Raw genomic sequence first — 21,340 nt, 5'->3', positions numbered from 1 at the left:
CTGCAACAGGCCAAGTCATAGCACTTCTCTCCGGATAGTTACTGGAATATCACTGTCTGTTTGAAAGATTTCAGTTTAAAAGCCTGAGATTTCCCAATAGGCTGTTTTGTCCAAAAAGGATTATTCCAACTGAAGGGAGAGTAATTTTACCATTTATTTCAGTAAGGATGTCAACAGCCTTCTAAATGTAAGGGAAGAAAACAGGGGTAAGTCTGGGCAAAGTAAAAGCTGGAGTGAGCATTAGCAAAATTATTTCAGGCAGTCCTATATTGTATGTAAATTGTGAGAATTACTCCTACTTTGACTAGTGCAGTTAAGTGTGAGTTAAGTGTAGCAGTTGTTTGGCTGAACAATTGCATTCAGAAAGGTACATCAAGCCACTCACAGTGACCTGGTAATTTACTGCTTATGTGTATCTTTAGGCAAGAGTAAGAGTTCAGGAAGCTGGACAGCATACACCATGTCTTGTATCTTTGTGTTTTTGCACAACATCTGTCCAAATAAAAGATTTGAAAATTTCTACTCATTCATGTAAAGAAAATCAGGAAAAAAAATGTTGAAAATATGTTTGCTTTATGCTTTAAAACTCACAACTGTTTAATCTCTTGTGTGTTCTAAAAATACTGCAGCTTAACCACTTATGCCAAATCCACAAGATTATTTCCTTAGAAGAGTAAGAGATTTTAATTTTTTAGTTGTTTTTTTTTTTTGTTGATGTTGGGTTGGTTTGGGGTTTTTTTTTCCCCTAAGGATAGGAGTTTTGGAGCCAGAAAATCTTGATCACTGCTCCTTAGTGGCTTTTCTGTAGAGAGTTTTCCAAACAGACCAAAAATATTGAGGCCAAGTTAGCATCAAAACATGTCAATACTTAATGTGAGTTGGGAACCTCCAGAAAACAGCATCTACAAAGATGGATATTTGCAGTTTATGAGAAAAATTGGTAAATCTGCTGCTTATGTTTAGAAACAGAGAAATCTTGTTGTGTCATCTGATAACTCTGATAATGAGACGACAAAGGATTTTATAATATTATTAGTTTTATGCGTAATTTATTTAACCAAATAGAACTACCTGAAGTTGATAAATTTCACTCAAATCTGTGTGAGATATCTGCATATGTGTGCATGCTTTCTGGTGTGAGAAGCATATGCAGGCATGATGGGAGAGCAGTTCTCTGTTTCTGTGATAACTTCTCTGGAGATACAGAATATTTTTGAAAAACAAAAGCATTTCCTATTGATGTTCTGTATCTTCAGAGAAGGGCTAGTCTTTATGTTGCTTTAAGCCTAGTTGGTTTATGAAGTTTATTGCCTGAAGCTTGGAATATGCTTCTTGTGTCACTAAGGAATGCAGAGATACTGATGGATATTATTTTACAGGTTCAACTGATAAGAAACTTCATTTGAAATCCAACATTAAATATGGGTCAGACAATAGGATGTGTGGCATATTCCTTTGTTTCTGTCGGTCTGAACTATCAAGAGAGATGGGAGAAACTGCTGGTCCCAGTAGTATCAAAGTTCATATTGAATATGGACTATAAGCATATTACTAAAAAGGCATAAACACCTGAATACTGAGATGAGAAGTCTTATGTGTTATTAATGTGAGGTCCAAAGTGACCTTGTATCATAGATTTGTGAGCAAAATATTAGTTAGTAAAATCATACAAATTTCAATGACAACATTTTGCTGCCTTAGTTTGGGAGGAAAAAACTGTGTAACAGGCACCTGCTTGTTTCATTTTTGTGAATGAAAATCAAACCATGAAAAATGATATCTCCTGTTACATAATGCTGAGATTTTGGATCTTACAAATGCTTGAGGCAAGATTAAAATTTTTCTCATGACCTTCTTTTGTATACACAATCATTCTGTCCAGCGGTAATTACAGAACTGGAACAATTATGTAAATGTCCCTTTGAGGAGTTTTTGCAAAGCAAAATATATAATTAAATACCTTCTCCCAGTTCCCCAGTTGTTTCATTAAATCAGTATTTTAAAGGACACTTTCTATTCTTTACTTTTAATTAAAAACACAGTGCTGTCTTTGAGATGGTGTATAATCCCCTTAGCACTATTTTAAATGATAGAGCATAGCATGTTTAAATGATAGAGGGGGTCTCTTTCTTTCACCGAGTGGTCTGCAATTTTGATTAAGGCATCATTACTCCTCTAAGTATTACACTCATGCCATGCTAGTAAATTGAATTTCCTTGTTTCAAACACTTGGCACACCACCATGAAACCTAGATCACAAATTCTCAGAACTATGCTACAAATATTTTTTTTGGAAACTTGTTTAAGGGCAAGAATTTCTTTACAAGTTTTGATCACTGGTATGCAGTGCCATTTTAATGACTCTTGACAGCAAATCTTTATAATGTTGCTTTTGCCAAATCATGCATTTGAAAGCCAGCTTAAGAATCCAGCTAATATACTTTGACTGCGGCATTCAGGTTGGAATCTTAAAACTGCAAAGCAATTTTGACATGAATTTTAATTGTTTTGGTTTTACTTTGGTTTACTGGAGTGAGATTTCTGAATCATTTTGTAATCTTTGGCATTTTTCACTCCAGTATACAGCTTATGTTTATTCAAGGCATGTAAATAATTACACTAATTTACTACACTAATTTAATTTACCCTGCAGTTATGCCTCTTTGAGGAGGTTGATAGCTTCACGCTAGTCAGTGGTTTTTTCCACCTATAAAATTTGAATACAGAAGGGAATCTTCAGCAGTCAAATTTAGGACCTGGTACTGTCTTCTGTTTTCCAGAACCTTCTTCAGTAACTAAGTGTCAGGGTTTCAGTAATGTGAAGATGGTGTCAGGCTGGTCTCAAAGGTATATGGTGATAGGATAAGAAGCCGCAGAGGTTGCAACAGGGGAAATCCTGATTAGGCACAAGAGAGAAAGAGAAAAAAAAGTGCAGCTGTAAGGTTAGAAATTCATTTTGACAAGCGTCTTGATCAAAACTTGTATTGTGATCATCTCCAATTATGGTATGATTCCTTTTGCGAGCAGTGGGGTTGCTTCATCTCTTACTGACTTTAAAACAGTCTGACAATCTTTGCAGGGAAAAAAATTGTTCCCAAGAAGCTTAAGTTTCTGGCAGAGACATTTGCCTGCTTTGCTTTTGATTGTCATTGCTCACGAACTGGTGTACATAAACTAAGAACATACTCAGAGTTTATATATATGGTTTGTCTTTCCGTAGGAAAACAAGCTGAAAAGCCATGATAATTTGTCTCTTCTCTTAATGGAGTCACATTACTGACTGGATTCTGATGTTTTCTGAACAGCAGTTAAGAAATGACACAGTACAGATTTTCATAAAGTCATAATAACTCTTTCTGTCTTGTAGCATTTACCTTTGGTTTGAGTGTTCTTTTAGTACTTCTTTATCTGTCACCTAGGTGTTTTTCCCTTTTAAGATTTTGCTGTTGAAAGAAAAGCAATTTTATCATTGACTATTAGCAATGTATCTTTTTCTTGCTAGGTCATTCAGGCCTGATTTTGTCCTTGTTCGACAACACTCATTCAGTATGGCAGAAAATGAAGATTTCCGTAACTTGATCATTGGAATGCAGTACGCAGGCATCCCTAGCGTCAACTCCCTGGAATCGATCTATAACTTCTGTGACAAACCGTGGGTGGTAAGTGATGTACCAAGAAGTTCTTCTGGTGCAAAACCAATTCGTTTGCTTCTTTAGTTCCCTTTCATGAATATTGAGTATCAAACTGCAAAGTCACTTAGCAGAGCAGTGAAGCAATAGTGAAAGGAATAAAAAGTAAACTAAGATATTTAAATCATTTTTTCAAAGAGCCAGTGTAGGCAGCGTGGAGGCAGAGAGAGAAAAATATTTGTAGTACAAATAATGAAATAAGCGAGGGAACTAATGGAAAGCCTGTCCACTGCTAACATACTTCCTCAAGTGAGGAAAGTGTGTTTATTCACAATTTGTCTGGGAAAAGCAAGCTGAGAATATTTTTCATATTTGTGGTTTTGAACATAAGTTAAACAGACTTTTAGCCAGTGTTCCCCTCATGCCTGTGAAATTTTTGGGACTATGCTTTAGCAAGGAAATCTGAAGCTATTAGTTTCCTCATTTGAAAGCTCTTTTCATAATCCTATGCATATGGGGTAGGAGTTAGTCTTTTCAGTTACACCTAGAGTAATGAGGTACAGTGGAGAATCACTGATATTGCCAGTTTTAATGTAGAATCCAGTTCAGTTTTTTATCATTTTTTGGTGATCTTTTTGGTTCATAGAGAGCTAAACATTAGTAGCAATAAGTTAGTGTGGTGCTGTGAAAGATGATTATGAATGGTGCAGTCACTGTTCCTATAATAGATATATTCAGTAGTCCAAAACCCAATGAAACTTTAAAGAATACCACTTGTTATAAATAGCCAAAGCTTCATAATTTTTTCCTCTGATGTCTGGGTGAGAAAAGAATAGTTGTCAGTATTTTTCACATCAAAGGAAATTTTACTGTAATACTTTTTATGGCGTCTATTTTTTCACACTTACTATGAAAATCTCTCCAAAAAGTTGTCAGCAGATTTTAACATATACCTCTTGCAGCTAATTTTATTACACTTCTATGTTGCAGTAAACTACAGTGGGGAATAAGCAATTGATAGAGCATTTATAGCTTCTTAGAATACATATTGTACGTTGCTGAATCCATTATTTTAATACATTGTGTTTTCTATGCTGTGTGACATTTCTTAATGCTTTGATTCATTGTATGCAATAAAGCTGGGTGGTGAAACAATAACAGTAGTATTTATATGCAATAATGATGCAATAAAAAGTAAATTAATAATTCCTCCTTCTAATGTTCTGGTGGCATTAGAGTTGTGGCTGTTCTTCCACCAAACTGATAAAGGTATTTCTTACAAATGGTCTTGTGGCACATAAAATTTCTGTGCTAATTTTTCACTCGTAAAATTATAACTGGGAGTAACTGGGAGTTGTAGGAATATTTACTATAACAACTGGAAGACTAGCAAAAGCAAAATATAAGGTTATATGTGTAAAAGAATTAAGTCATGTTGCGTATCTTCTTTTGTTCCATACAATACACCTCGCAAACAAATAATAACGTATTATGCTTATAAGGTCTTATTTGAATTTAGAGTTATAATAATTTAAATATAGTCTTGAATTATGGTAGAGGTGTTTGAGGGTGCGATGTAACAGTTCATGATGAAATGCCTGTCTTCTGTATTGCCATATCGGTATCTTTGTTTTTTGCAAAAATTCTCATTTTGGCTGAAATTTGTGTAGTTTGCCTCAGCCTAGATAAGAATGAAATTAAAAAACTTTTCACCTGATCTTATTTTATTTGACTATAGAGAAGAATGATATTTTTTTCCCTTTGAGATTTTCTACCTTGCCACCTCTGCATCTGTTCTGCATCTGCCAAAATGGTTTTTTTGAAATACTCAAATTTTGCACAGCCTCAGCAAGAGTCCATTTCACATCTCTTAGGTATTTCCTCTCAGAAATAAATATTCTAGAGAAATTTTACTGTCAGACAGGTCTCCTGCTTCAAACTAGCTTCTTTGATGTTCTAGTTATCTTCTGTAGTTCCCTGAAGTTGTTTTAATTAAGGTACACAATAGAGCAGGGCCTGAGCGTATACCCCGCACTGCCAGTCCATGGACAGTGAGGTGGAGTAGGCAGCATTTGTGCGGTGGCACTTCTGCTTTAGCTGGATCCTACTTAGGGGTGTGGACTTTTAATTTGAGCACAAAAATAGTTTCTGTACAAACATGAGGGGGTTGTTTGGGCATTTAACTTTGGAATATCCTGACTTCTGTTCTTTGTGGTGGTGGGAGATGTAGAGGCAACCACATTCATCCCAGATCATCATGAAAACTTCCATCAGATTTAGGAAAGCTAAACACTGGAGGAAGTCACGCAAACCTGTTTCAACCCATGCCCAGAATACATACTCTGAGGGTAAAAATCTATCAGTGCTTTGATTCAGCCAATTTCATGAATGTTCAAATAACGCAACAGAAATCTGGGACTGTTGGTTTTGCTAATACTATCTTCTAGCTTGTTTGATTACACCTAACTCATACATGCTACCCTGCCTACGTGAAACACCTGCCGCAAACTGTAGTCTAGTTTTGGATGCCTTGGGGTGCGCTGCCCAGTCTGTTGCTGCGTGCTAGCATTAAACGTAAAACCCATTGATGCCTGTGCCGTGCTCCTAGATGTACTTCAGGCCAGTGAATCAAGCAGTGTTCCCCACTGTTAAAATGATGCATCTTTAAGTTGAAGTGATACAAACTTAGTTAAACTGTAACTAGAAAAAACTAGCAGAATTATTCTGCAAGTTCCTTGATCAGAAACCAGCTCAACATTTACAGCACTGACTAAAAGTATTGAACCGCCTGCCAGTCTAATCTCTTATATACAGAACTTGATGACTGGGTGAAACCGAAACTGTATGTTTGCAGTTAAGACCATTTTCTTATTTAAATTTGTCTTTTTCATCATGGCTTAAATACTAGAATACACTCTAATTACGATTACATTTTATGTTATTTGTCATCTTAACATTCATATAAAAAGAAAAGTAGGTTCCACTTCATACACATAACTATCTTGTCATAAAGTACATCTTACTGTCAGAAGGAATTTCAGAAAGCATATTCAGCAGTCACGGGTGTCCACGTCAGTTTTGTAGTAGTGCAAGTAAGCAAGCATGTGCTTCGACGTACCATCGATTAGCCCCCTTTCTTCATAGCATGTAAAGGATGCCTTTCTGGACAATTCCTTTGTTAACATGGATGACCTGATATTTGTACGAAAATTGTTTCTATAAAAATTGCAAGTTCAAAAAGCCTTATGAAAAATTAGCAAGCAGAACTCTAGATAAAGCCATAAGTAACAACCTTTATTAATTCATGAGAAGTAGATTGACTTTCCTGCAGGTAAAACTTTAGTGGCAGAAGTGAACTGCAATTTCTCCAACAGCAGGCAAGGAAATATGGTGTCCGATGGAATGGACCTTTAAGGGATGCAAAAATTTGAATTAGTCATGGGCAATTGATCTTACTTACATCAGTGTAAAATCAGGAATAGTATAGAATTGCTAGGAGAGGAAGTCACTAAAGTTAGACTAGTTGTAAAAGTATGAGAGTTAGAATCCAACCTACAAGATCTTTGTTTTTTAATTACTGTTCTTCAAAGTATTAGTTCTTTGCTTTTTTTTTTTTTTTTTTTTTTTTTAAGAACATACAGCTCCAGATGCACAACATCTCTCTTCAACCCTGAGGGCAGACTGATACCCTGCATTAGAGACTGAAGCACCTGCCCTTAATTTTTCAGCAGAACTCTTTTTGTACTGTGTTTGCAGACAAACATGGATTTCTATGCCTTTGCCAATAGACAGTCAGCAAATGTGTATTTGATCTGAGGTATATTATTGAAAGATGGGGGGGTGGTGGGAAGATAGCCAGGAACATACTAAAAACATTTCTGAAAAGAAGTCTTAAAGCTTGTGTTTTCCAGGACATATATAGTTCCTTCGAATGCATGTCAAAAGTTCAAAGAAGCGTATAACCCTTTGAAAAGTTGGGATGCTAGCAACCATGGCAAAGAAAATATTGAAAGGAATGTGTGTGGTGAAATGTTTGCATACTGAAATATGTTAATGATTTGGGATTATTACAGTACTCCTGTTATTTCACTTCTGTGATAATACTTACTATCTACCTCATGAAAAATTCATGATCCTGGCTTGTGAGATGGATTTCACTTAAATGCTAGTAAGAATGACAGAAAGCTACTTACCTAGGGGGAAAGCATGAGTTTTCTAAATAAAGACTAAGTTCTTTATTACCAAGTGCATGCAGAGCTGTGGAGGAACTGTTTTAAGGTTCATGCCCTCTCTTACGACACTGGAATGTTTCATTGCATTGTCATGTTGCGAAGTAATAGTTTTGTGCATGACTTGTCCCATTCAAATGAGACAAAAATTTTACCTAGTTAAATTTACAGTTACATAAAGTTAAGGTGAGGCAAAAATCTATACTTTCCTTGTTGGATTCATGATCCATCTTATAATTTTACTCATGTCTAATGGTGCGGAGAACCTGTTGTAAAATATTTATGAAAGTTCTATAATAGTAAAAAGAAAAAAGAGCATAATTAATTACCCCAAGTTATGATTTGATGTTATTTAAAGTAACAATCTGGATGTTTTATTATCTCTCTTTTCCTTTACAAAATGCCATTCAAGAAATAAGTGAGACATTCCTTAGCTGAGGCTTATGAGATTGTATGTAATCTTTCTGAGAGTACATGATGTAGGTAAGCGAAGTAATTGCAGAGGCTGGAAGTAACTTGAAAATGTGATGATAATGATGGTGCTTGGTAAAATAGGTAAAATCTCATGCTTATGATTCAGACTGGGGAAATAATATTTTTTAAAAAATAGCTAATTTTGCCAGTGTATTGGATTGAAGTTTTAAAAAAATTTCTTCTGTCCCGCATGTAACCTTTTGCATACTTCTTATTAAGATTTACATGAAATTTGCATGCTTAAGTGCATGCAAATGCACTTTACATCAAGTAAAGTCCATTTACATCAATGGAACCCTGCTCTTGATTTTAGCTTCGGTTGCAAATACTGGGGATAGGGGTGCAGTCTTGGAATACCACAGATTATTAGCTCTTCACCCATACTGTGTATAGCAGATTGCAAGTGGAATTATGCAGTGAGGTAGAGTTAATTGGAGTACAGGGAACCTGCAGACTCTGACTTACTTGTCAGGGACTGCAAGGTTCAATATCTATGGCTGCTATAGATAGAACACTTTATTTCAGTTAAACCTGGACTGTGACACACTAATTACATGCATTATAGTATCTGGATTGCTACTTCTAGGTTCCAATTGCGATAAGCATTTCAACACTGCAGAGATTACAGAATTGCTGCAATTGTACAGACGAAGTGTATATGACTGAAGAGAAAGAAAATTCTCATAAAATCAGTCCAGTTCCACGACAGCAGTTCTGGTTTCTTTACTGCAGAGGGAAAACAGCAGCATCTGTAGCTGGCCGCAAATCTGTTCTCCTGTTAGTGTGCCTCAGGAGGCTACGTAACAGTGGTTGGTACAGAAGGCTTCAAGGATCTACTGAGACTTTAATTACACTTTTACTCTGGTGAAGGAGATGGCACAACCTACAATGTAATAATGGGTCTCCAAAAAACATTTGTGAGCATTGTGACCTTAATTAGCTGTTGCCATGCTGGTGGAAGAGTCTGTATTTAGCTTGAACTACTGACTCGATGTAATCGGGGAGGGGATGTAGAAAGCCCACCGCAGTGTGTCAAGTTACGGCATAGCTGTAGCAGCTTGTGAAGAGACGTCTGTCGCTGCGTGGATGGGAAAGCTGGGTGCTGAGCAGGCTTGGCCTCATGTGAAGTCAACTCTGTCGGCATAGTGACAAACTGCTCTATCGGTCCAGTAATGTGGGAAATAAAGGAAAAAAGTGGGAACTGTTTTCTGGTCAAAAGCTGGCAGAGTGGAATTAAGACCCAGAAGATAGAGACGTAGATATTATTTTTAAAGACAGCTGAAAGATCTTGGCATTTTTTACATAGAGCTCCAGATGTGAACCCATCTTGTACTGAAACATCTTCCAAAGATCACTGGGACTTTGTCTGCTTCATTGTAGGAATTTATTGTTATTAAGGGTTTTAAATGGGAGAGAAGTGCCATAGAACACTTTGTTATGCCAAAATTTATTTCCTTGCTCATCTGCAATCACTCTGAGGGAAGGCATCTGCAATCATTCTGAGGGAAGGCTGGTTATGGCTTTTCCTTTTGTCACACTTGGTAGTATTGTAAATCTCACAGTTCTTGTTTGTCTCTTTTGCTACGGTTTGTGAGCGGACGGCCAAATACTTTTTTGCAAGTTTGTTGACATTTTTCTATTTTGCTCCTTTTGCCAATCTTACACAATTCTATGCCTTCACGTGCTGTATTTTGCTTTGCATTTCTTTTGCAGATGATTTTCTACTGATCTGTCTTCATCTTTCTACTCTTATTGAACACTTCAGTTCTCTATTATTACCTTGCTTTTTTTGGAAGATCTGTTTTAATTGCCCTTTGTTGCTTTCTGATGGTATTATAGTATCCTCCCTCACCTGCTTTTCTCCTCCTTCATGTGTTGCTGTTAGAAGTTGCACTCTTGTGCTTTACCCCCTTCAAGCTGTACTTTAATAATCTTGAGCAACAGATTGGGGCACAGGCAGGAAACATGTAGGCACTCTGCAGGGAGGAACATATAAAAGAAATGAGCTCTGTTCATTCCAGCTTCCTGTTGACACAAATTATTGAAGCTACGCTAATAGGCAGACACAACCACCCAGATAAGTTTCAATATTGTGTCAAAGTATCTTCTGGAGAATGAATAACAAATAAAATGAATGTATGCAAGAAGAAAAGTCTTTTGAAAACCTATTCACTGTAAAGCTACAAGACCTTTCAATGCTATTCCATGTTTGTTCTAGAGAAATAAATTATAAATTTCTTACTGAATATTTATTGCACTATAAGAAAATTCTGTGCTCATTAACCAAAAATAAGATTTGTACAATAACGCTGAACAATGGGCTAGAATTTTGCTGGTTATTGCACTTCTCTGTATACCAGAGGGGATCTTATTGAAGGTCAAGGCTAAAGAATGCATACCTGCAATCTGGCTTCAACTCAGATAGGGAAGTCGTTTAGGGACATTCAAATTTAAGGTCTGTTAACATTACAAATGTTAGAAATGTTAAGACCTGTATTTTAGTCAGTGGCTATAGTTTTATATATTTCATTAGATGAAACCTGGAGCCAGCACTGAACTTCCTTGTTGCTTCAACCATTCTGGCAAGATTGCTCTACTGGATAGATAAAGATGGGACACTGGGCAGCCAGAGCCCACCCAAAGAGGTTGTTCAGTGGCCTTTTCTTACCCTTCCACTTTCGGAAGCTACTGTAGCAAGACCAGTTCCTTTCTTTCGCTTCAGGACTGGGAGCCAGGTGCTGACTGTCCCTTTCTCCAGCAGTGCCGAGTTGCTTTCTTAGGTACTAGACACAATCGCATAGGTGGTAAAGTTTGAACAGCTTCATGTGATAATGTGTGGCAATCTCCATAACAAATTCAATTTGCCTGTTTGCAAATATTTACGTGAATGGTAGAGGTCTTTCTAAATCCAGTTTTGTAGCTTTTATTCATATGAAGGGTATTGGATTTACAGACATGATGAAGGCAGAGGTCTGTATATCTATAGGGCAGCCAGAGAACAAACTGTCCACGTGTGATACTCTTCCAGCACTGATCTGAGCAGAACTTTCTTAAGCATAAAAAACTGCATTTTAATTCTCTGTCAGCCAATGAATATTTTGGCCTCTTTGCTCAGTCTGCTGGTTAAAGCAAAACATGTTGATGGATTTGTAGTGTGAGAGCTGAAAGTAAGCTCACAAAACTGAGTCAGAAGGAAGGTGAAAACATTTTAAGCTTTTTGGTCAACAGACAATTTACTAGCAAGTTTGAACATTAAATTGGAGCAAAGTTCATAAATAATTATTCATTTAAATGCATAACAAAGAAATCTAAATACATTAAACCTAGCAGTGTGTTTTTCTCTTTGCACCTCTTTATAGAGCTATTTTAAGTTTAATCTATTCTTGAAATAGAAAGGGAATATTACAGTCTTGCTTAATGATTTTGCTTTCCTAAAATATGTAAGCTCACTTGAAATTCTTTGAAAAAAGCAGACGCCCTTAAATAATGAATATACCTCAGCGTGGTGATGATTTGTTTTCTGTTCCATACAGCAAGTAATTCTCACAGCTCTATATTCGCCAACCTTTGCTTGAACAATGAAATATTTTATATAAAAACTGAGTGTGTACATATTTATCTATATTTTGCTTTGACCAGCATTTACTGCTGTGAGGCTAATTGAATGCAAAAGTAGACTCAGATTTTTTTTTTTTTTTTTTTTTTTTTTTACACTGCATTCTTGAATTTTGTGGTGGGTTGTTGTCACTTTGCCCTGTTCTTCTCCACACTAAAGAGCAGCAGTGGGAACTCCTGACATCCGTTGCAGACTTTCCTTGCATTGAACACTTCTAGTGGCAGAAAATTGAAACAGACTTTTAACCATTTCTTACCTTCTACTGAAAGAAACTATGTTTAAATAAAGGCTGTAAGATTAATCTGAATACCAGGACTGTAAAGCTGTCGATCATATCTTTTGTATTATCTGCTGTTTCTGCTACAGTATTGAAATCGAAAAGCCCTCTTTTGTGCCTGCTTAAGGCAAATATCCATAACTGAAGGCCAAATTATGAAAATTAACTTTGATTTCTTGTCAAATCTTAATATTTAATTAAAAAGGAAACCTGTGTGTTATATTCGCTATTAAAGTACCTTAGAAGATAATTTTTTCCAGCCAAAATCTAGGTATAGATTATATTTGCTTCTTTTATATATGACCATGGTGACTCAGTGATGAGGAGAATCAGGGCGGAGGGGGAGCTAGACTCCCCTTCCTGAAAAAGGAATTTGTCACCCATCCAGGAAAATCCCTCCCATTGTCCTGGCTCCCCCATCACAATCCTCACTCCTGCCTGTCCCCTCTCTCCCTCTACATAAGTGTTGTTCTCCCACATTACCTTCAAAACTCCCACCAGTGCTGCTGTTGCCGTCTGATTTCCTTGCTGTCATTCCTTTATGTTTAGCTTCTATTCTTAGCTCCAGTTCGCATCTGAAATGGATGCCAAATGCACTCGTTTCTTTTATGAGGTGTAGTAACTAACACACCTATTCTGTGAAGTATCTTCTTTAGTTTATGGCTCAGTTCAAAATGCTCTGAAGTATTGCTCTGTTTGGATGCTAGCCACCTCAGAGAAGTCCTCTGACTTTCTGTGCTGGGCTTAAAAGAGAGCGTGTTGGCTGGTCTTGTCTGAGGAATGGCATTCTATCATTAAGCTTTGCCAAGCTTTGTGGATAATTTGAGAAAAAGTTTTCCAGACTTCCTTATCTTGCTGAAATGGAGGAAGGACCTCGGGACAGAAAAGTCCATGCAGGTAAGAAGCCCAGTTTGACTGAGTTTGAATTCTGTGAACAAAGTTGTAGGTGCAAATGATTGCATCTATGTACAATTTAAGAGAAAGAAAAAAAAATTATTTTAACCATATGTTTAGCTTTATAATGGGCTTTACTTCTTACTTCAATGGTTAAGTACATAAATAATGCTTTTTTCCTGAAGATAACTTCATACAGACACATCTGAACACCAACCCAAAATTTCATTAACTACAAGACTGCTTAACAATGAATATGGGAGGGCTATATCTGCAAAACCAGTTTGCATTAAAAGATAGATTTCTTCCTCTACTGTGAAGTTTCATTGAATTAATTATCTTTATAAAAACTTACTATTTTAACTGTAAAGTCTCACGATCTTAGTATCTCTAAAAAAGCCCCCAAAACAATAAACCCTCTTTTTATTATGGTGAGCCCCAAACCCTTTTGAGAAGTGGTTAAGCACATGCCCAAGCCCCATTAAAATACACAGGTGCACATATGTTTCCTTGAACAGGACACTGAACTCGATGTTCCCATAATAGTGGAATAAACTGCACATTCTCATTGCTGCCAAGTGCACCCAAGAAGGAGTCTTCATGGCTTTTATTTGAATGACTCAGTTCCATAAACTTCTTTTTTCCCTCTGTAACTTTTCATTCTGAAATAAAAAGTTCCAGAAGGCCTCTTGATCTAGGCCTTATGGTACTAATTTTCACTAATTCTTTTCTAACAGAAATGTCTTGATCTGTTTTCTGCCTTTTATGCTCATAGGCTACTTTTCCTTCATTTTAATCTGCATGTCTTCCTTAAATCTCACTTTCCTCACTGTTTACACATTTTGTCACTGCCTCTTTCATTAGCCAAGGTGTTTCTCATTGCCAGATGCCTTGCTACCCAACTTTGCAAGCCAAGATGAAATGTTTTTATGTCTCTGACTGTGATCCTCTTCTAGTTTTTTTTATTTTAAATCCTGCTTTTCTAACTGTTGTAGGAAACTTTCTTTTTTTTTCCTCTCATGGATGCACTCTGGTAATTTTTAAGTGGGAGCTCTGCAGGCAGTTCTTCCAAGGGCATGAGGTTTTTATATAAGGCTTGGTTTTTTGCACCCTGTAGAAATTCTTAATGGTTTGTATATCTCATCAGAAGCAATTGGAGAGATGTGAAAATATTCCAGCAGTTAATTGCAGCAGTGATTAGCAATTGGAGAGATGTGCCTCTCGGAGACAATACAGGCTGCAGTACTCATGCTGCAGGAGAGGTGCAGAAGCCAAATAAATGCCTTTGGAAAGTCTGGGTAACATGGAGCAGAGACACGCAAATGGTTCTGAGAAGGGTGAGCACAATCCACACAGGCTTAGTAACTCCATCTCAGTAGATGCAGACAAGCACCCCGGAGGGTAAGGAGGGTGCTGAAGATAAAGAAGGTGAGGAAATACCAGCTGCAGTCAAAGGTGGAAGGAAGAGATACTGCTAGCGCCAGAGGGATGGGTCAAGCTGCAGGGCTTGAATTAAAAATGCAGTGGGGGTCTGCAGCTCAGCTTGGCGAGGCAGAGATCATCACCATGTTCTCGTGTGAGGCTGGGCTGCCAAAGGGTTAGGAAACAACTCGTCTCTGTTATAAAACTACCACTTGAATTATGATGCAGGGTCCGTATAAGTTATCTTTCCAGTCATAGTCCAACTGCGTTGTCTTTGGCTTTGCATTGTAATAATGGAAAACTGCTGGAGGAACATCAAGTTCTTCTGTCAGTTCCCATCTTTTCTGTATTCCATTGATGTGCCCAAACTGATTTGTAGGCGATGGTTCATTGTTCAGCTGCCATGTCAAACTTTGAATTGACTTTGAAAGTTTGAATAGTTTCATTAAGTTGTCTGTCAGCTCCTGCTGACAGAAAGAGGTACGTAAGCTACAGTCAGCAGTCTTTTCGGCTTGATTCTCGTATGAGGTATCAAATAGCAAATCAATTGTGTATGGACTCAGACTTCTGGAAAAGTATTTAATGTTTTAGTAAACATTAAATAATAGAAGATATGTACGCCAATCGCAACAAAGAGCAGATATTATGAAGACCATAAGACGACTAAGACAGTTACTTCCCAGGTAGTAGTAATTTAAAGAAAAAAAAACACCAAAGCAAAGAGAAATACAGGAACTGTGTTTAAAGTACAGACATAATGAAAAATCTTGGTTAAAGTCAATTGACTCGCACAGAGTGCATGTGTCAAATGTACCCTCCTAGCCCCTTCCACACAGCTGCTTAATTTCTTCTCCCTCTGAAGGGTCTACAATGTTTGCGTCTTAATCTGTTGGCCACCAAGGACCCCTGATATGTTTGTGCTAATGGTACTCAGTCTGTGCTTTTGAACATCTCTTATTCTTACAAGGCAATCATGTTTTTCTGGAATGACGAGCCACATTTCAGAACCTCAGCCTAGAAATGGACATTTCAGCCTAAAAAAGGACTTCCGGACATTTTTCACGGTGCTACCTGAAAGGGATAAAAAAGTCAATGTGTCATCTTCTTTATTAGTTTCCTATAATAGAAATGTAGCACAAACCATTCTCAGCTTTCAGCTTTGTAACCTACAGACCCTACAAGAAACCTCAGCAGGTCACTGTAAGGGAAAAGGGAGCTTCCTTTTGTATATTCAAAGGGAAAATCCAGTTGCTGAGGCCCCCAGCTGCACTCGCATGTAACGATACACATATTCAGGCATAATTTACTCTACTGTGCATTTCACAGAGAAATACTAGGAACCACTACAGCATTTCCATGGAAAGCTGTCTTTCATCAATTCTTAGTCTTACAAAGGAATGCTTTAAGTATACAATAGGATGAAACTTTTACTCTGTCTAAATGTTTGATCAGCATAACAGCCCAATTTTTAAACTGTTTTGCATCATCTGCTTTTAAGTAATACATGTTCAGAGAAAGCTGGCAGCGATACTGAATATTGAGATCATATTAGAAACTTAGAAATTTTATTTTAGTAATTTCAGCCACAAACACTGATACGCATTTAATACGTTTGGTAAAAGGCAAATTTATATATGGAAATCCAGAAGTAAACTAGTATTGCATGGAATTTCTTCATTCTGTAGATGTGCCCACACCTTAGAGCAGTCAAAGATAAGTTAAATCACAGCTAAAAGCACCATTTTTTTTATGACAGAGGGATTCAAAAAGTGTTCACCCATCAAAGTTTTCCTTTTTTCTCTAGTCCTAGAGAATGCCAGCTTGTCTGGTTTGGTGAAATAGACTATCCAGAGAATTTTGTGATCATTTTAGTTGTTACGATGAAGTATTAGATGGCTGGCTGGAGTTCTTCCACTGTCAGCAGAAGCAAGCCTTAACTTGTAAAGAGCACAGATAATGAATACTCACAATGAAGAAAAATCTCTGACAGAAAAGGTTTTATAATACAGAGCTCAGTGGTACTTCCCTGATAGGGAGCAACTGTACAGGCAAATGTGAAGTAGTCTGTTGTATGAAAATCTTATTCAACATCCCAGGAAATTCTCCACTGGAATGGACAATGATATATATCTTTCAGTCTGGTGAGAGACATTAGAAGCTTGCTGGAATTAAAGGTGACATAAAGCACCATCTGGAGTAATTAATTTTAAAGAGCATATCTAATTATCTTTGAGGAAAAAGTTTGTGCAGTTTGTTCAGGAGAAAATCTAAGCATTTCAGGGATGGCATGCATGTAATTAAGCACATTTTAACTCATCTAAAGTGATAAGCAAAGTCATTATTCAAATCTTCATGAAGTTGGCAAAGTGATTTTTTGTAACCGTGCACTGCTTGATTACAGTAGACTATGAATTCAAATTTATAGTGTTCCATTCTTAGTGTAATGAAACCCCATAAAGCTTTTATATGAAATCAAAGGGACTAAGTGTCTTTTTTGACTAAGTATTTCTTCTCATCCATACCATACTTTGTTGGAGAGGAGAAAAATTGCAGCTGGTGCTCTCCTGTTCTTTTTTGGAGGAATAATCCGTAGGCCAAGATGTGAAAGCATTTAATCCCTAGTAGAAGAGAAAAGATGACATTACAAAGAATGCTACAAAATCCCACTATTTTCCTTTTTAAAAAATAATCTGAAAACCATAAATATATGGACCTGAGAATATCTCTCTTTGAGCTGAAAATAAGATAAAAAGTTTGAAAATGAGAAATAAATTCAGCTAGCTAAAATAAGAGCAAAAAGACGTTTTTTCCACTTTCTCATTTTTTCTTGATGTTGAAAAGACTCCAGCTGAAATACTACGCTCGATGAAGTTCTTTTTATACGTAATTGTTAAAATCTCCCAGGGTTTTTGGCATCCATATAAAGTACTTTAAATATAGAGTAGCTCTACCAGTGTTCTCTATTTCACAAACATCCCATATCTGAAAACACTCAGCATTGGATTAGATAATAACTTACTAGTCTGTCATCTAAAAAGATGATGCCCTTGCCCAGGGAAGAACTTGATAAACTTTAATTTGGTTTAAAAGTGTAATTTAAGGTCATATTAGCCAGCCCAGTGTTTTGGGGTTGTGTGATGGGGTTTTGGTAGCAGGGGAAGGGCCGCAGGGCCGGCTCCTGGGAGAAGCTGCTTGAAGCTCCCCCGCCTCGGAGCCGGACCCACCTCTGGCCCAGGCCGAGCCCCTCAGCAATGGCGGTAGCGCCTCTGGGAGAAGAGATTTCCGAAGGGGAACGCCCCGTGAGGGAGTCGGGGGAGTGGGATGTGAGAGGAACAGGAGACTGGGATGTGAGAGGAACCCCTCTGCGGATCCCGAGGTCAGTGAGGAAGGAGGGGAGGAGGAGCGGGGAGGAGGGGGTGCCCCCACAGCCCGCGGTGAGGCGGCAGGCCGTCCCCCACAGCCTGTGGAGGGGAGCGGGGGAGCGGATGCCCACCTGCAGCCCGGGGAGAGGAGTCCGTGCCGGAGCAGGGGGGTGGATGCCCCCCAAGATGGCCGCCGCTCTGTGGGGAAGCCCACGCTGGAGCAGGCTGTGACTGAAGGACTGCAGCCCATGGAAAGGACCCACGCGGGAGCAGTTTGTGAAGAACTGCAGCCTGTGGGAAGGACCTATGCTGGAGAAGTTAATGGAGAACTGTCTCCCGTGGGAAGGACCCCACGCTGGAGCAGGAGAAGGGTGAGGAGGAGGAAGGAGCGGCAGAGACAACGAGTGATGAACTGATCGTAACCCCCATTCCCCATCCCCCTGTGCCCCTGTGGGGAGGAGGTGGAGAAAACCGGGAGTGGAGTTGAGCCATGAAGGAAGGAGTGTGTGTGTGTGTGTGTGGGGGGGGGGGTGTTTAAAGATTTAGTTTTACTTCTCATTATCCTAATCTGATTTGCTTGGTAGTAAATTAAATTGGTTTTGTTTTTTCCCCAAGTTGAGTCTGTTTTTTTGCCCATGACCATAGGTGGTAGGTGATCCCTCCCTGTCTTTTTCTCGACCCACAAGCTTTTCCTTATATTTTCTCCTCCCTCAACCCACCAGGGGCTGGGGGGAGGAATGAGCGAGTGGCCTTGTGGTGCTTTGTTGCTGGCCGGGCTTTAAACCACGACACCCAGTAAAACAAAACATTTTCAAAACTAATCAAGGCAAAGCATTAATATGGTGGGGTTTGGTTTGTTGTTGTTTTTTGTTTTTTTAATAAAGTCTGAAAACATCAACTCAAACTTGTTAGTGTAGTTTCCAGCAGACCTTTAAAACCTGGTTTGGGATAGAAAAGCAGGCAACATGGTATTCTATCTTCAGCCTATTTGTAAGCTCTGTATAGCTTCCAAAGTGTCCAGATACAACAGGATTTTCAGAAATGGTCTTTTGCTTCAGTCTGTATAACTGATGTTTGTTTGGTTCAGCTGTTCAAAAGGAAAATTTAAACTTAGAAATTGATAGTTCATTAAAACATAAATGAAATTCTTTTTCATAAATCGTCCAGTAGGAATCAGGGAAAATAAATATTTCTAGTGGTTTAAGGATGTACAATTAGAATGCCAAAATTTTATGCGAATTTGGGTTGAATTTATCTAGTTGCTTTTTTGGGGGGAGAAAAGTTTTACAAGAGATTCCTAAAATTGTAGACACACAGGTGAAGCTGCATCCCGGTAGGGGCAAGGGATAAATCATTCCCTGGGCTGTGGGAAATCTGAGTTATTTCTCCTCTCTGCTTCAGGAAATTTAAACCTGCTTTTCCTACATGCTATTTCATAGCTTAATTACTCAATTAGAGGGTACTTTAGAGTGATAGATGTCTATTATCTGTAGTTGATACTATTTTGTTTTAAGTAAACAAACGGTTGCCACTATTGATATGAATTACAGCTTTCTTACCTCTTGAATGAATGCCACAACCCCTACAAATAGTGTCAGTTTGTCACTGTCTTTCGCCTGCTTTCAGTGAAAATGGAAAAGAAAATAAGAATCACAGGAAATACAATCATAGGATTTTTTTAAAGGTTTTTTTTACTTAAACATAGGTAAATAGAATTATTTTAACATAACAATTGTTTGGCAAAAATCATGTATTTAATAGGCAGTATTTGCTTATGAAATTTTAAATTTAGATCTCTGATAAGAACAGAAATAAATGGTAAGTTGTTGGGAATCCTATTTGCAAACCACCTTATTTTGGTAGCTGTGATAATATTTCCTTTCCTTGAGGTCTGCTTTGTACAGCACGCTATCCAACTAGAATTTCTTAAGCTTTTGGTGAAAACTACTCCTCATTAAGGTATTTTCCACTGGACTTCTAAATTTAAATACATGTTTTACCAAACCTAAGTAAACACCACTAAATTAAACAAATTCTCTATGCCAGCTGGAAATGTGATGCAAAGCTTTCACCAGTTTTTTCCCCTTTAAACATTTTTAACTATTCCTGCACCCTAAATTGCATTAACAGAGTAGGTATTTGATCAAACCACATTATGGACAGAGTTCTATTGTTCTTTGCTTTTTTCCTGTTTGTAACCAGCAAATCCCACTATTCAAACTGTTGTGCCAAGTTGTTTATGTCTCATGTTGGCATAATGACAATTAAACACATCACAGGCATGTACAAGCCAGAGCTTTGGAGTCTTGAAACAATAGTGCTCTTCTGACTGCCAAAGTCGTCTTGCTCCCTAGAAACCTCGCTTGCTGAGCTGTGATTTCAGGAGTGATTTAGTTTTTGAACTGTTACAGCAGAAGACTTGATCTGTTCACTAAAGAGAAAGAATAGCCCCCAAATACGTTTCTATTTAATAAAGAATTCTTTGTCTTTTTGTCTTTAAATGTTGTTTTGCTTTCTGTGTTAAGATACTACAGTCTAGCATATAGGACCTAGAAATAAAACTTTTATAGAAATGGCAATAACGTGTAGCTGTTTAAATTATCAACATCTTTGTTGATTGTGGAAGAATAGCTATGTGGCTATGGTACATGGCAAGAGCCTAGGAAATTAAAATTCTCTTGTTTGTTATTCACCTGACTTGTTACATATGACATAGTTACTGCTTTTCTCTGTTTGCCAGTCTTGCAAAATTGCATTTCAATGTCAGTGTTTATGAAGTCATAGCTTGGATGGATCAAAAAGGTGTGCCCCTGAGAGAGGAGGAGAGAGAAAGTATATAATGTGTATGTGTATTTGCTGAGTTTATGAAACACAGAAGACAAGAAGCAAAATGACAGTATGAGATCATTTTGGTAGAATGTGGTTTATCTCCTAAGCTTTTTGTTTTGTTTTGCTTTATTTTACAGTTTGCCCAGCTGGTGTCTGTCTACAAAACTTTGGGTCCAGAGAAGTTCCCTTTAATTGAGCAAACGTTCTATCCAAATCACAAGGAAATGGTACGTGCAAATACAATGCTAAATTTGCTTATTGCCTCTGTAAAACAGGAACTGTAAACACACAATTCACTTCCCCATTTACTGTCTATTTTAAAAGCCACTTTGGAAGCTTTCAGAGGGATGAGGCTGGGTGACCACTTGAAAGCATTGTGATGGTTAACTCGAAGATTTTCAGATGTGAAGGTAGTCATTTTTCAGCTAACCAACTTCAGATCTTAAAGAGATTAAATGCTTATAAAGACACAGAACTATTAAAGTGCAAGAGTTACTTTTATGGTTTGTTTCCAGCCTAGTCCTTTATGATATGTTCGAAGAATTTATTGTCTTTGTAGATGATGCACAAGGCTATGTGCCTGTCAGTGTAGAACTTTGAACTCATCT

General features: G+C 37.7%; 1 protein-coding gene across 1 annotated transcript in view; it reads left to right on the top strand.

Moving 5' to 3' along the window:
- SYN2 (synapsin II) overlaps positions 1 to 21,340 on the top strand; it is a 196,055-nt gene that overhangs the window by 78,294 nt on the left and 96,421 nt on the right. Inside the window, exons 4-5 of the mRNA XM_049826782.1 lie at positions 3,503 to 3,659; positions 20,870 to 20,959. Coding sequence (XP_049682739.1) covers positions 3,503 to 3,659; positions 20,870 to 20,959 — 247 coding nt within the window. The remainder of the gene's footprint in view (positions 1 to 3,502; positions 3,660 to 20,869; positions 20,960 to 21,340) is intronic.

This window comes from Accipiter gentilis, chromosome 23, assembly GCF_929443795.1.
Source record: "Accipiter gentilis chromosome 23, bAccGen1.1, whole genome shotgun sequence".
NCBI classification, from domain to species: Eukaryota; Metazoa; Chordata; class Aves; order Accipitriformes; family Accipitridae; genus Astur; species Astur gentilis.
The sequence above is the reverse complement of the archived record's forward strand: the minus strand, read 5'-3'. Positions and strand labels throughout refer to the sequence as shown.